This window comes from Puma concolor, chromosome B4 (genome assembly GCF_028749965.1).
Source record: "Puma concolor isolate L17-30 chromosome B4, mPumCon1.1.hap2, whole genome shotgun sequence".
Lineage (NCBI taxonomy): Eukaryota > Metazoa > Chordata > Mammalia > Carnivora > Felidae > Puma > Puma concolor.
This window is the reverse complement of record NC_141673.1, coordinates 76,332,570-76,347,755: the sequence shown is the minus strand read 5'-3', so window position 1 is coordinate 76,347,755 and position 15,186 is coordinate 76,332,570. Positions and strand designations below refer to the sequence as shown.

Sequence of the window (15,186 nt, the reverse complement as noted above, 5' to 3'; positions counted from 1 at the left end):
AAAAAACAGCTCATCTCTTCCCCAACTCTAGGATACGCTAATTACCAACGGGCCCTTCCTTTTTGTCCATGAACTTTCTGGTAATACCTTGGGAATCCTGACCCAAAGGTATGGAGGCCAACAATGCCCCACAGACTTTACAGGGTATTACAGACTTTAATCAGGCCCTTTGGCCAAAGGATCACCTCCCTGCCTCCATGCCCTAGCAGCCTTACTGCCACCAAACAAACAAACAAACAAACAAACAAACAAACAAACAAAAAACAACCGTACTAAATTCTCCCCTATAGATATTATTCCCACATACAGTTAAAACTCTCTTAGGGGAACCTGAGTGGCTCAGTCAGTGAAGTGTTCTACTCTTGATATCCACTAAGGTCATGATCTAGTGGTCATGAAATCAAGCCCTGTGTCAGGTCCATGCTGAGAGCAGAGCCTGCTTAGCATTCTCTCTTTCCCTCTCCCTCTGCCCCTCCCACTCCTCCCTCAAAATAAATAATAAAAAAAAAATAAACATTTGGAAAAAAAAAAAAAACCTCTTAGATTCCCACCACACCAAACATCAATCCGCCAGTCCATCTATCCTTTCCAATCATTCCACACTCTTGTCCTCTTCTCAATCTGCTACCTGACTTCCCTTACCCCTCAAAGATTCAACTGAATTCAGTTGCATCCTTGTAACTGACTCATTACTTACTACTCAATTAGACCTTCATAAATCTCCCCTACCAAATCCACACTTTACTTGGTTTATTGATGGATCTTACATTAAAAATGGTCAAGGAAAATACAGTGCAGGATACTCTGTAGTATCCACTGAAAAAAAGATCAAAGCAGGCTCCTTGCCCCAGGCTCATTAGGCCCAATAAGCTAAATTACATGCTCTAACAAGAGTATGCCAATTGGCAATAAATAAAGCTCTCACTGTCTACGGAGCAGATATGTTTTTGGGGTTGCCCATGATTTTGGTATGCTCCAGAAACAGTGAGAGTTTCTAACATCCTCTGGCCAATCCATAAAAACAAAACTTATATATGAAAACTGCCTTGACACCATTCTCTTTCCCTTTTAGGCTTAGCTATTATAAAAATTCAAGCTCATTCCAACCTTGATATCCCTGAAGCCAAGGGCAATCATGCTAACCAGGCTGCCAAAAATGTGGGGCTTCAAACTTCTGATTTGCAAACAACCATCTGTATGACCTTCATTCCCTTAACCCAAATTACTTAAAACAAACTCAACAAAACATGACTGAAGATGTAAAGGAGAAATGGATGAAACAAGGCTCCTATGAGAACTTCTCCAAGACAACCTTTGGGTGGGACCAAATAACAAACCTGAACTACCAAAAAGAGCCCAAGGAGCTCCTTTAAAAATTTATCCAAGATATGGCACATTAGGGCACAAGTAAAATTGTCCAGTGGGCACAACAGCAGTATCGGAAACCATCTCCAACTGTTGCCCAACAAATATTTCAAAAATTTTCCCCTTGCACAATCCTGCAGAACCATTATCATGCTGCTTTAGGTCAATTCTCAGTGGGCCATTTGACATCTTGCAAATTGATTTCATCCAGCTTTTCCCATTTACCAAATATAAATATGTATTGGTAATGATCTGTAAGTTTTCTCACTGGACCAAGGCATTTCTTTGTAGGCAGGCAACAGCTAGAGCAGTGGCCAAAAACCTATTAGAAAAAAAATCATTCCCAATTGGGGTATTTCTTGACAGCTACATAGTGATCAAGTAACCCATTTTACTGGTCAAATTGTCCAAGAGATCTGCAAAATCGGTTTTTTTGTTTGTTTGTTTTTTAAGATCTGCAAAATCTAATCCATCTTTCAACATTTTCATTGCATCTACCATCCTCAACCCTCAGGATTAATTGAACAAACTAATGGCATAATCAAAACTCAATTGGCCAGGGACATCTGGGAGGCTCAGTTGGTTGAGTGTCCGACTTCACCTCAGGTCATGATCTCGCAGTTTCTGGGTTTGAGCCCTGCATCAGGCTCTGTGCTGACAGCTCACAGCTGCTTCAGGTTCTGTGTCTCCCTCTCTCTCTGCTCCAAACCCAGTTGTTCTCTCTCTCTCTCTCTCTCTCTCTCTCTCTCAGAATAAATAAACATTTGAAAAAAAAAAAAAAAAAAACCTGGTCCCAAACCCTGCCTCTTGTCCTTTTATCTAAAATCTAGCCATACTGGAAAAGCTCAGTTGTCTCCATTCCAAATCATCACTAGGCATCCTATGAACCTAATCAAGGGTCACTTGCCCTCCACTTTGTTACAAGGAGAAATTCTCCAGTACTGTAACGGACTTCTGCAGAATACATAAGAAAAGGCCAAACTTGTTAAAGATTCATTTTACAGAATGTTCCTGGGAGATGAAGAAAATACTCATGACCTTAAGCCTGGAGATCCAGTATACTTGAAGAGACATCAACTTAAAGATTCTTTACCGCCAAAATAGGACCTTATTAGGTATTGCTAACCAACTCGTGTGCAACAAAGCTACCAGGGCCCAACTCATGGATTCACATTTCTCATTTAAAAAGGACTCCAGGGGCGCCTGGGTGGCACAGTCGGTTAAGCGTCCGACTTCAGCCAGGTCACGATCTCGCGGTCCGTGAGTTCGAGCCCCGCGTCAGGCTCTGGGCTGATGGCTCAGAGCCTGGAGCCTGTTTCCGATTCTGTGTCTCCCTCTCTCTCTGCCCCTCCCCCGTTCATGCTCTGTCTCTCTCTGTCCCAAAAAATAAAAATAAACGTTGAAAAAAAAAATTTAAAAAGGACTCCAGATCCTGAAAACAACTGGTGAGCCACTCCCCTTTCAGAAGATATCCCAAGACCCAGAACTGAAACAGACAATATCCAATGAAATAACTGAGACCCAAGATCCAGCACCAACCCAGAACTCTACTTTTACTTTAGTTCTTATTTTTTCACCTTTTGTCTCATTTTCATCACTGTTCTACTGCCCCCTCCCAAGACTGGCTTGAAGTTTTATGACCCTTAGCTCTTCCTGTGGTTTGAGTTCTTAAATGGAGACTTCCTTAATGACCCTCAGGCTTTAATAAGACTTAGTCCTATAGTCCCTACCCTTTGTTCTCAACTCCTATACAAATTCAAGAAGAAAAACCAGTTAACGATAGCCGTATTACTATGTTCTATCAAAGAGAGAACCCCTGTGATTGGAATACTAATATCATTGTTAAGCCTTCCCAAACATAGCCCATGTCCCAAACATACCCCCTAAAAATTGTTGGGTATGTTATTATAACCCACACAACACTCCAACCAAATACAAAAATACTCTCTATTAACTCCCCTTGGTTCAAGAAGATTGTCCCACAGATAACGATCATTAAGATCATGCACAACACCTCTAGTCAAATATAATTGTTCCCCCTCACTCTCTCAAAGGTACCCTAACCCCATTTGCTTCAACCTCCTTTCCTTGTTTTGACATTACTCCTGTCCACAATTTCACTTCTTAAATAAGATATGTCCATCTGGGACCTAGTCTGGTTTCTACAGATGTAAATCTCACTTTTGCAGTCACTGATCACTATAATCTATCAAGCTACAACCATATTTTATCCACGTCCCCTAATGCTACTCCCCTCCACCAGGTCATCGCAGAACAAAAGACAAATGATGAAACTTGCTATCAATACTTGGGTCTAGTGATTTCCCAGGGAATGACATATAGAAAGTCTCATCAGTGGAATATGTGTAAGAGGTTTTGCTATAACGAAACTAATCCCAAATTCTATCCTTACTGTGATCTCCACTAACCTTATGTTGCAGGACCCCTATCTTCCTTCTGTGCCAATTTTTCCTTCCCCATTATCAAAAGCACCACTCTGAACAATAAAACATGAGCAACTGAATCTTGGTGTGGTTCTGAAGGGTGTATTTTTATCTGTGGCAGCCCTCTTAATTATCTGTCCTTATATGGGAAACCCTTATGGAAGAACTAACCAAGCCTTAGCCTTCAAAAGCATTAACAGGGGCGCCTGGGTGGCGCAGTCGGTTAAGCGTCCGACTTCAGCCAGGTCACGATCTCGCGGTCTGTGAGTTCAAGCCCCGCGTCGGGCTCTGGGCTGAATGCTCAGAGCCTGGAGCCTGTTTCCGATTCTGTGTCTCCCTCTCTCTCTGCCCCTTCCCCGTTCATGCTCTGTCTCTCTCTGTCCCAAAAAATAAATAAAAAACGTTGAAAAAAAAAATTAAAAAAAAAAAAAAAAAAAAAGGCATTAACAATACCTGGGTCACTGGACACTGTACTCTAGGATTCATATAACCCAATCTGTCTACCCTACCCACAACCCTACCCCTAATAGAACCCAAAAGGCTTTAGGTATAATAGTTGTTGGATTTGGTCTGGCTATAGGTATGCTGGCCCCCTGGGGAGGATTTTCTTATCACAAACCCACCCAATGTAATCTCACAAATGTTCCATAGGAATTATCCCATGAAACTGGTTCAGCCCTACTAAATTTACAATGATCCTGGGACTCTCTTGCTTCAGTAGTCCTACACAATCAAATAGCACTTAACTACTGGTTGGTAGAACAAGGGGGTGTCTGTGCTGTTGCTAGTATCTCTTGTTACTCCTGGGTAAATACTTTGTTCAACATGGAATTAGAAATTAAAAAAAAAAAAAAATTCACACAGGGTTCTTGGCTTCACGATATCAACAAACCCACCTCCAACACATTAAAAGCTACCTACCATCATTCAATCGCTTTAGTTGGTTGCCTAACAAAATAGGAACTATCTTTAAACCTGGACTACAATACTGAATGAGACTATTAATGTTTGGATTAAATATCTGGTTGCTATATAAAATATGTTTTGTTTGTTTCCAGAAGTGCCTCTCTTCTCCTCTTCCACTCCCAAGCTAATTATGATGACTTAAGCTTCTGTGTATACTGCTCCAATGTATATCCCTATGCCCCCTATGAAGGACTGGATAGAACCAAGCAGACAAGCACTTGGGCAACAAGGAACTCTACCATAATGAGTTTCCCCCACCATAATTGACCATGGTGATGTTTCATACACCAGTGATCAAAAAGGGGAAATGAAGAGGAAAAGGGGTGAAGGAACAGTTGACAGCTCTGAGTCCATCTTGCAACTGTCACCAGTTGGAGGTCACAGAACAGTCACTTACTAGAATCAGGATAATCATTTTGAGGTTTAGACACCTAGAAAACTTCCCCCCAACCCACAATACCGAGCAAAAGAGGCCAACCAATCACTGAGCAAATGATACCAACTGAAATTTCTCCCTCATTGTGGTTTGAAGCTTTAAAAACACCACCTCCTCTCATCCTTTTTGGACAAGCACACCAGTTGAGTTTGGCTGTCCTTCTGGTTTGTAAAGCTAAATAAAGATCCATCTCCTTTCTCCTTATTCACAGGCTCACTCTTGAAGGTTTTAACAGCAAACATTTTTTTTCTACTTTAGTACACTTTCCTTTAACTTTATGGAAACAACCACGATAGCTTCTGAGTCTGTGTAGCCAGGTGGCACATTGCAAGATGTCCATATATAGCATTGGTTCTCCACTTAAGCAAGTATAGTTTTTGGTTTTTGTTTGTTTGTTTGCTTAACTAAGAGCAAAAAGGTCAAGCTCTCTGTTTTTTGGTCAACTATCTTTGTTCCTTTGGCCTCCTCATCCGTTTCCTCCGCCTCATGGCATTCTATTCATGAACTGGTGTTAGGAAAAAAAAAGACTGCCACATCATAATTAGGAAGAGGTTTACAAGCGTGTTGTCTCTGGCTGCTATTATTTGTCATGAAGTTACTAAACACATTCAAATTTACCTCTCACCATTTTTGTATGTTATAAATGTAAGTAATAGCAAATAAATTACAATATGTGGACATTTTAGATGGTATGGTAATGAATGATTGTATTCTATCTCTGGGGATGCTTGTCCCTAAAAAAACAGGGACAACTAGGCTAAAAATAGGAACAAAATGGAAAAAATAACCCTCCCCATTCACTAGGGCATAAGAATCCATAATATATTACCAACACAGACCCTGTTTGGACTCTGAAACATTTCAAGAAAGGTTGCAAGAACATTTTTTTTTTTTCTGAAATGTATTCTTGCCTGGAAGTGTAGGGAGCAACTAAGTAACTATTCACCGTTCATTTCTGCATTATGATTTTATGACAAGATACATTCTTTAATATTCTGGAGCTCAAATATACACTTACAACAAGCCCTTAAGCTTTTCTTCTATCTCAAAAATAATAAAAAGTGCACATAAAAAGTCCCATATGTTAGGCAAGTGAAAATACTCTCTGAAAGTACATATAATAGCTTTATCTGCAACTACTATTAACACAATGAAATTTTTTTCTCTTGGTCAAAGGAAAGTTACAGTTTTCCCCCAAAGTAATAGCTCTTTGTGTTTATCTCCTGAAGTCTGTAACACAAGTGCAAAAAGGCTGCCATCAGACTATATTAAAATTGATCATTTCAGTTGCCTGTTACCTAGTGGTAGAACTTGCTAGACACAATGGAAGAAATGTTTAAGCAATGAAACAATTTCAGAGAATGACTTACCCTCCTTTAATATAGTCAAGGAATGAAACTTCTGTTTCTACCAAAAAAGAGAGTAAGGTTACCTGAAAAAGAAAAGGGAAGAAACAAGGCAGAAATTACCTGCTGGTACTAACTGAAACCTCAATGGACTTTATTCTAACTATTAGAGAGGAACTCATATTTCATATTAGAGAGGAACATTACATTTTGTAAACCAATAATGATATTATTCTTTATTAAAATCCATTAGGACTGACTGCTCTTATATTTAAAATTTAGCAGAAGGGAAAGAGTCAAAAAAATTAACTAAGTCCTTCCCATGAGCAGTTTAGTTCCTTTGAAGAATAGCATGAAAATTATTTACAATGACACGGTGTTACTTCCCATTTTAGATAAAATGGGAAAGATTAAAGGAGTTGAAACATAGTTAAAACTAAAAAATCAGAATCAGTGAGTTAAACCTTATGAGAGGAAAGGTGTGCTTTTGTCATGTTCCTGTAATGGGGCTAATATTTTAAGTGTCTTGCAGTATACATCTTTAAAAGGAAACTTGAAGAGAACTTAGATTTTGCTTCTCCTAAGAAAACTTAATCTGATGATAAAATCTTCACTATATTATAATAGAAATATCACAGACGTGAAAAGTACAGCAGAGGTAATATAGTCAATAACACTGTAATAAGGTTGTATGGTGAAATCCAGTGACTGCACTTATTGTGGTGAGCATGGAATAATGGTCAGAATTGTTGCATCAATCACTTGGCATGATAACATTGTGTGTTAATAATACTCCAATGGGGGAAAAAGGCACACTTGAATTCTCCAAAAAGAAGGAATAGGATGATTTTAAGATTTTTTCACAGTCTTAAGATACTTTCATCAACACCTTCCCGTCCTGGTTTAGACCTGCATTCTACAAGGTGCAAATCTTAACACACTATAAGCAAGTACTTTCATGTGCCATGAGTCTTAATAGTTAAGTGTAGCCTGTAAAGAGTATAGTCATTCTTACTAACACACTTTTTCACACCGACTTGATTCTCTCTAGTGTGATTCCACTCAATGAAGATTTCATAACAAAACTTCAGCTTCCCACAGAGGCCACAGAATCCTGAGGACAACCTGCAGGAAGCTGGGTCACTACTTTTTATAAGGTATTCTCCATTACAACCATTCCCACGGCAAGTTCATTTTTCTATTATACACCTTCATATTAAAATCCTAGGTTAAATTGAAAAAAACACAAACAAAAAACAAAAACTCCCATTCCCGAGGGTATAAGAATCCATAATACATTACCAAGACAGGCCCTGTCTGGGTTTTGGGAAATTTCAAGAGTTTAGTCTTTAGTACTATTCAATGTAAATGTTACACTTTTTTTTTTTTTAACTCATTTATTTGGCTCTTTAGTGAATAACATAAAATTTGACTTACTGTTCCCGAATTAGTATATTTTTTCTTTTTTCCTTTCTTTTTGGGATTCACCACCTTGAAAGCAGATAATTACAATGTGTTAGGATTTATACATAACATACATAGGATTTATACAAAATATATAAAAAATGTGTAGTTCAAACTGCTGTCTTCACTGCTGATGCATTTATTCATTTACAAATGCCTTTACTATGATTCCTGTACAGTCCTTAGGCCAAAATTTCTCTATAAAATTTACTCATGACTGTTTTCTTTAAAAAAAATTTCTTTTTCAGTAATATTCTTCTCAATCACTTTATGCATTGATTACCCTTATCCATCTGTATCTTCTTGATGCAAGAGAGACCTTTAACATCCTAGGTCCTAAATAATAATAATTATGTATAGCAAAGAAGAGTATATTCAGGAGACGTAAATTTGTCATTAGGTAAAGAACACTAACATAGCAAATCACCTGGCTGTGTGCATATATGAGGGCTCTGTTACTCTTTTGCTGTCAGTGGTAGTAATTTCCACCAGACATCTAGGCTCTGTGATGATTGGTAAAGGTCTGGTTGTGGACCTAAGATTTAATTTTTGACCATTTATTCCATGAGGAAAATATTCTTGCACTCCTATATTATATAAGACACCAAAGAACATAGGGAATATGAAGTTGAGTAAAATCTGTTGATCTAATAGGATAAAAAAACACATAAGTGCTTTAAGAGAAGATCCTTCAGCACATCCCAATCCAAAATACACAGGAAACATTTGACAGGTAAAGAAAGTTAAAAGAATTTATGAATAAGTAGTATTTGAACTAAACTTTATCAATTTAAACTAAGGCTACAATAAAAAAGGAAAGACACAACATTTGAGAAAGAGGAAAAAGCAATCGTCCCAGGTTGGCTGGAGCAGAGTGCAAATACATGTTATTGAAATGAACCTGAAGGCCTGCAGGTACATGAAGGCTGCAGGAGACACTCCTGTCTGCATGCATGGAGATCCTGAAAGCTCTTTGCAAGCTTAGAGATCCCAAAAGGGCTCTATACATTGCTCCAGCCCCTTCACAGCTGCAGTCCACCAACAGTCCTATGGGTCCAGGGTCCCAGTAAGAAAGAATCCTGTCTGCAATTGTCCAGACCTTGAAAGGGCCCAATACTTAGTTTCAGCTCCTTCCAGCTATAGTTTGTGAGCAGTATTGCTGACACAAGGACCCACCAGGGGACACTCACATGTCTGTACCTCAGGAGATCATGAAATATCCTTATATTTATTAGGCCTCAGCCCCTCTGATCTTGATCAGGAAGCCCACCCAGGGACCTGGTGAGAGACATGCCCATCTGTACCTCCAAAGCCAGGTCTACAGACCAAAGTTTAGGCTATGGTACCTGAAACAGCTTCTTAGGCATGGTCCACAGCCAGTTCTGCTTAGACACCCATCAGGTGATCAGACACGAGTTCTCAAAAAGTGCTGGCCGGAGCCACACACATACTCACACTTAGTAATAGGCCAACTGACTGAGGACCCTACTGTATACCCTGAAGAGGAACACTGGTTCAGTGCCAGCCTACTGAATAAAGTACTAGAGCCAGTCTCATCCACTCAGGGATGAGATAGAATCCATGCCCATTCAAGACTCTGATCAAAGCACCCCCAACCATAGATACTAGTGCAGACCTAACAGCTTCAAAAGCGGCTCCAACCCAGCATGACTGCAGTTCTGGAGGTAATCCCATCAGCTCAGGAACTGACAAGAGGTCTTTATCTGCCAAAACCAGTCTGGAAAGCTGTAGGGGGGTTTTAAAAGCTTGGGTTTTGCTGGAGATATAGAAGCCCGAGGATAGGTGGAGAAAACAGGGATCGGTAAGTACCACCTGTCTTCTATTATTTTCATAGAAAAATTGATGCTTACCCCATCTTTGCTCTTGCCTGGGAAGTTTGCTCTATAATATCTCATACTCTACTAAGTAAAATACTATACAGTATATAGCACTTAACAAAATACACCAGGGGTGCCTGAGTGGCTCAGTTGGTTAAGCATCCAACTTCGGTTCAGGTTATGATTTCACGGTTCGTGAGTTCAAGCCCCACATTGGGCTCTTTGCTGACAGCTCAGAGCCTGGAGCCTGCTTCAGATTCTGTGTCTCCCTCTCTCTCTGCTCCTTCCCCACTTATGTTCTGTCTCTCTCTCTTAAAAATAAACATTATAAAAATGTTTTTAAATAAAAAACCATATTTCATGTGTTAGTCTCCCTTACACACTAAAATTTTTAATCATCTCTGTATCTCTGAAATTTTTAACCATCTTAACAGAGAATGTGGAATATAAAAGCCATGCGATAAACATTTTTACAAGTGAATGAATGAATAAGTGAATGAATAAAATGCTACTGCCATAGAAGAAGGAAAGTGCTCCACTCCTAACTTAAAAGAGGGTACAATTTTAGTGTCAATCTGGCAGGGAGAGTTACGATTATTGACTAATACTAAAATATTCTCCTTTCCTATTGATGTTTGTTAAATAAAAAAAATTATAGAGAATGTACAGGTAGCTTAGCTCAGGTATTAACAGTGCCAAAACACACCATGTGCTCAAAACATATCTGGTAGCTAACTGGCAAGGTAGGTTTAAGGCAGAAACAACTACTGTGCTTGCCTTAATAACCTGGATTTCTTTCATGACTGAATCAAGCTTTGTCATTCCTTTCAGTCTTCAACTAAACAACAGGGAAGTCGCTCAATCTTATAACACCATGTTGACATAATGAAAACGCCTATTTTTCTCTTTTTATTAAAAAAGGTTTTTCCGATTCTGTGTCTCCCTCTCTCTCTGCCCCTCCCCCGTTCATGCTCTGTCTCTCTCTGTCCCAAAAATAAATAAACGTTGAAAAAAAAAATTAAAAAAAAAAAAAAAATGGGGCGCCTGGGTGGCGCAGTCGGTTAAGCGTCCAACTTCAGCCAGGTCACGATCTCGCGGTCCGTGGGTTCGAGCCCCGCGTCAGGCTCTGGGCTGATGGCTCAGAGCCTGGAGCCTGTTTCCGATTCTGTGTCTCCCTCTCTCTCTGCCCCTCCCCCGTTCATGCTCTGTCTCTCTCTGTCCCAAAAATAAATAAACGTTGAAAAAAAAAAATTAAAAAAAAAAAATAAAAAAGGTTTGGGGGAGGAGGTTGGTAGGAAGGCAAAACACAAAGGGTGAGGCTTATGAAAAAATGAACTTGCATTCATATTGAAGTTTTAAAAATAATAAAAAGCTTCATTGGCAAGAATGTTTAAATTTCTCAAAACAGAGTTAAAAGATCATGGAACTTTAAGAGAAATAATATCATTCAGTCTCCAAAACAAGTCTGTTTAATAAGCTTAAAGATTCTTACGTATATTGGTACTTACTTAACCTTTGCCAATTATCCTTTACAAAATCTATACTTTCAGAGCATAAATTTACTTATTCCAGAGGAAAATAATAGAATAGAATTCCCCTTACCTCATATACATTGAATTGTGATTGTCCTCTAGAAAGTTCCCTATAGCTTGTTGTAAATTCTCCAATGAAATCATGACTAAAATTAAGGGCAAAATATATAGTATTAGCTTTCATACATTTCCCAATTATACCTTAAAGCTTTTCACAAACGTACAGTCTAATCATGAAAAAATTACTATGAGCATAATTTAATAACATATTTTAAAAGAGAATCCGTACATAACTTCATTGTTCTTTAACCCTGAACTATGTACACTCAAAAATTACATTTTGTTAGTATTCAAATAATATTCAAGTTATCCCAATTTGATTAATATTTATAAAATATTAATTTGAACATTAAGATTTCAAATGGTACTTGTTTTAATAACTCATATCTCAAAGACATTTCATCATCTATACTACCAAAATGATTAATAATTTATTCAAAAAGGATTAAAGCTTAAGACACTCAAAACTTATTATTATTTACATCAATAATCACAAATACAATATACAAAACTCCTAAAACTTAATGACCACGATGTAATAGGACATTATTTTTCAAGGGTATCCCATGTTAACACGGATAATAGTCACCAAATTTCATTTTCAATAATAATGGTTTAAAAGTATACTGTTAATATCAACATGGTTATTCTGAGTTTTTTCATCTTGAAACAATCATCATTGCCTTCTCAGAAAGCAGGCCTTCTACAGGTGTCTTCTCAGTTTAGCTGGGGAGGGATAGGAATTGACTAAGCATACGTGTTAGTTCTCACCATAAAATCTTTGTCAATGTGACTACTGAAGTTTACCTAGCAACATAAAAAACATGTTATGCATTCGGTAGTTTAGAGGGGACTTGTATTCTGCTACCCTATGTAATCTGAACACACACTGCTAAGAAATGCTGGTTTTCAGTGCAGTGGTGAAATGTAATGCGACAGAGGAAGAAGATAAAGATTACAGGAACTAAAGTGGTAAAACAAACCATAAGGGATGTCACCGTTATTTATATCATAGAGTTTAAGCTTGGCCCATTCACTTTGCAAATGCAAGGTGTTCATTATTACCATATATATATATATATATATATATATATATATATATATATATATCCCAAAACCCGAGGTAGGTTTAATGCTTAGTTGTGAATCACTAAAATCCATCAAACCTCCATAGACCTGATGACCAGTGACAACCAACAAATAGTTGTTATCCAGCCAACCAAATTACTGATTTCTAAAGATGGCATTTGGAAGAGAAAACTAGCTGCCATTAATTTCAGTAGAGTTTTTGCAATAGGAATTGTTTTATAACATTATTTAATACAGCTCATTTAGATTCCAGCCTCTCAGTTCTCCCTTATGTCAAAGATCTTACACATACATGATATTATTCTAAATGGGACATCCCTCTTTATAGATGTACCATGCTGACCCCTTCTAGATTTGACTTCCAGAAGCATATCTACACACATGAAAATGTGAAAGGAAAGAGGGTTGGAAACAGTGGTAAGTATATTTGTATGTATGAACCCAATCTCCTAGGAATCACTCATTGAAGTTACACAGGGAAAATTATAAAATAGTACTTTAGTGCTACATATTTCTAGTAAGTGGAATAATTTTCTTTGACCTTCAGAGGTGGAAGCTCATAACCTTGGTATCTTTCACTGAGACCTTAAAAATTGAGTTATGGAGATTCTGTTTGGAATCTATCCTCCTCCATTGCTGTGCGTGCTTCAAATATCTTAAGAGTCACGGAGATCGAGGCACCTGGGTGGCTCAGTCGGTTAAGCATCCGACTTCAGCTCAGGTCATGATCTCACGGTTTGTGGGTTCGAACCCCGCATTGGGATCTGTGCTGACAGTGCAGAGCCTGGAGCCTGCTTCAGATTCTGTGTGTGTGTCTCTCTCTCTGCCCCTCCCCCGCTCATGCTCAGTTTCTCTCTCTCTCAAAAAGTAAATAAACATTAAAAAAAAAAAAAAAAAAAAAAAAGAGTTCCAGAGATAAAACATTCTATTAGAGCACTTCAAGCACAATGCTTTGGTATTGGTAACTGTGGCCAAGCCTTATATAACAGAACTTACCACACTAGTGGTGGGAACTTAACATAGAGGGCTTAAAATAAACTCTGGATCACTTAAGCCCATATGGTAGTTTTCCGACTATGGTAATCCTCATCTGGTTAACTGTTTAAATTCAATATGCAGCTATTACTATTAACACTAAATTCCACCACTCAACACTAATCGAAAACTTGGTAGAGAGAAGCAATATTTACTGATCTCAAGTAAATACAATTACTCAATCAAGTCTCAAGAACATGTAATACCCATTTGGATAAAGTCCAGCAGAGTGACAAATCTGGACCTAATTGCAATGGTCAAGTTTATCATATGGCACACATTGATGCGCTCCTGTTGAAGTCATTATGGAGCTCTCTCAGAAGCATTTCTCTGATATTTGGTTCTGTTTTGTTTTGGTAAATTTGTTACTCTCTACAGAATTGAATGATGAACAATGGGACTCAATGCTATGAATCTGCACTTTTGTGCTTCCATTTGTGTTTCCTAATCTGAAAGCACCCTGTTTATTAATAAATGGAGATTTTCCCCTCTGCATTAGTTGTTAGAGGGTTTACACGCAGATGTATGGCCATTTCTTGCAGGATATGTATGCATGATGTGTTGTCCTATGCAGGCTTTTCAAATTTCTTACCCTAATTTCCCCCTTTGCTTCAATTTCCTCGCCCAGTTTATAGTTCACCATATGTTACTACATGCATTTCTGTACATTACCTTGGATCCTTTTCAGAGTAAGACAGGACACAAATGGAAGAATGAATAAAATATTTGCTCCTCCCATTCTGAATCTTGTTCAAGATTATCATTTTGAATAAAACACTGAATGTGCATGTCATATAAATGCAATGCTATGATGTGTTGTAGAGGAGAAAATGTATTAAGTGAGTCACAAATTGCATTTCAACCTCCAAGACAACATTTCTGTGAGATAAAGAAAACACATTATTTTATCTATTCAGAGCCAGAGACATGGATGACCAAGAAGTGAGGATTTGTTGAAAGGTTATCAACATAAAGCATAAAAGCAGGTAGCAGTAAACTTGCCAACCCTAGATATAAGGTGCTTTGTCTCCAGAATACATCCTAAGAATTTGGGTGGATAAGTGGACTCATTCCCAGGTCAATTTCATCATAGATCTCTTGAATACACGGACATTTTTAGTTTCCTTTGTAACTTGTCTTAAAAAATTATTTAGTACGCCATAGATAAATACTCTGAAGAAAGTATTAAATGTAATTTTCACTGATTTGTAATTACCTTTTCCCCTATCATCAACTATTCCAGATTTTACTGAGATAAAAAGAAAAATTTAATTTGCTTTAACATTTTTATCTGCTCATGATTTTCAATACTGTAATATTGAAACAATTATCACTATACAATAAATCACAACCAACAATTTCCTTGTGATTTAATAATACTGCTTTGCTATTTCCTGTTAATTTAATTGCATCTAAAATAATTATTCTATGTTATGTCTTTGCATTTACAAAATAAAGTCTACCTCAGGGCTGCTTATCTGATTTGTGTCTGTTCACCTCTCTAATTTGTTCTCCCTACTTATTATAAGGGAGGAAATAAAGAGATTTTTAAAGCAAATTGATTATGACTATATAGCTTAGAATTTGAGGAAATAAAGAGATTTTTAAAGC

General features: G+C 37.8%; 1 protein-coding gene across 1 annotated transcript in view; it reads right to left on the bottom strand.

The window, feature by feature from the left end:
* CPNE8 (copine 8) overlaps nucleotides 1-15,186 on the bottom strand; it is a 234,557-nt gene that overhangs the window by 72,674 nt on the left and 146,697 nt on the right. Inside the window, exons 11-13 of the mRNA XM_025930235.2 lie at nucleotides 11,462-11,537; nucleotides 7,995-8,048; nucleotides 6,582-6,643 (exon numbers count right to left, since the gene is read on the bottom strand). Coding sequence (XP_025786020.1) covers nucleotides 6,582-6,643; nucleotides 7,995-8,048; nucleotides 11,462-11,537 — 192 coding nt within the window. The remainder of the gene's footprint in view (nucleotides 1-6,581; nucleotides 6,644-7,994; nucleotides 8,049-11,461; nucleotides 11,538-15,186) is intronic.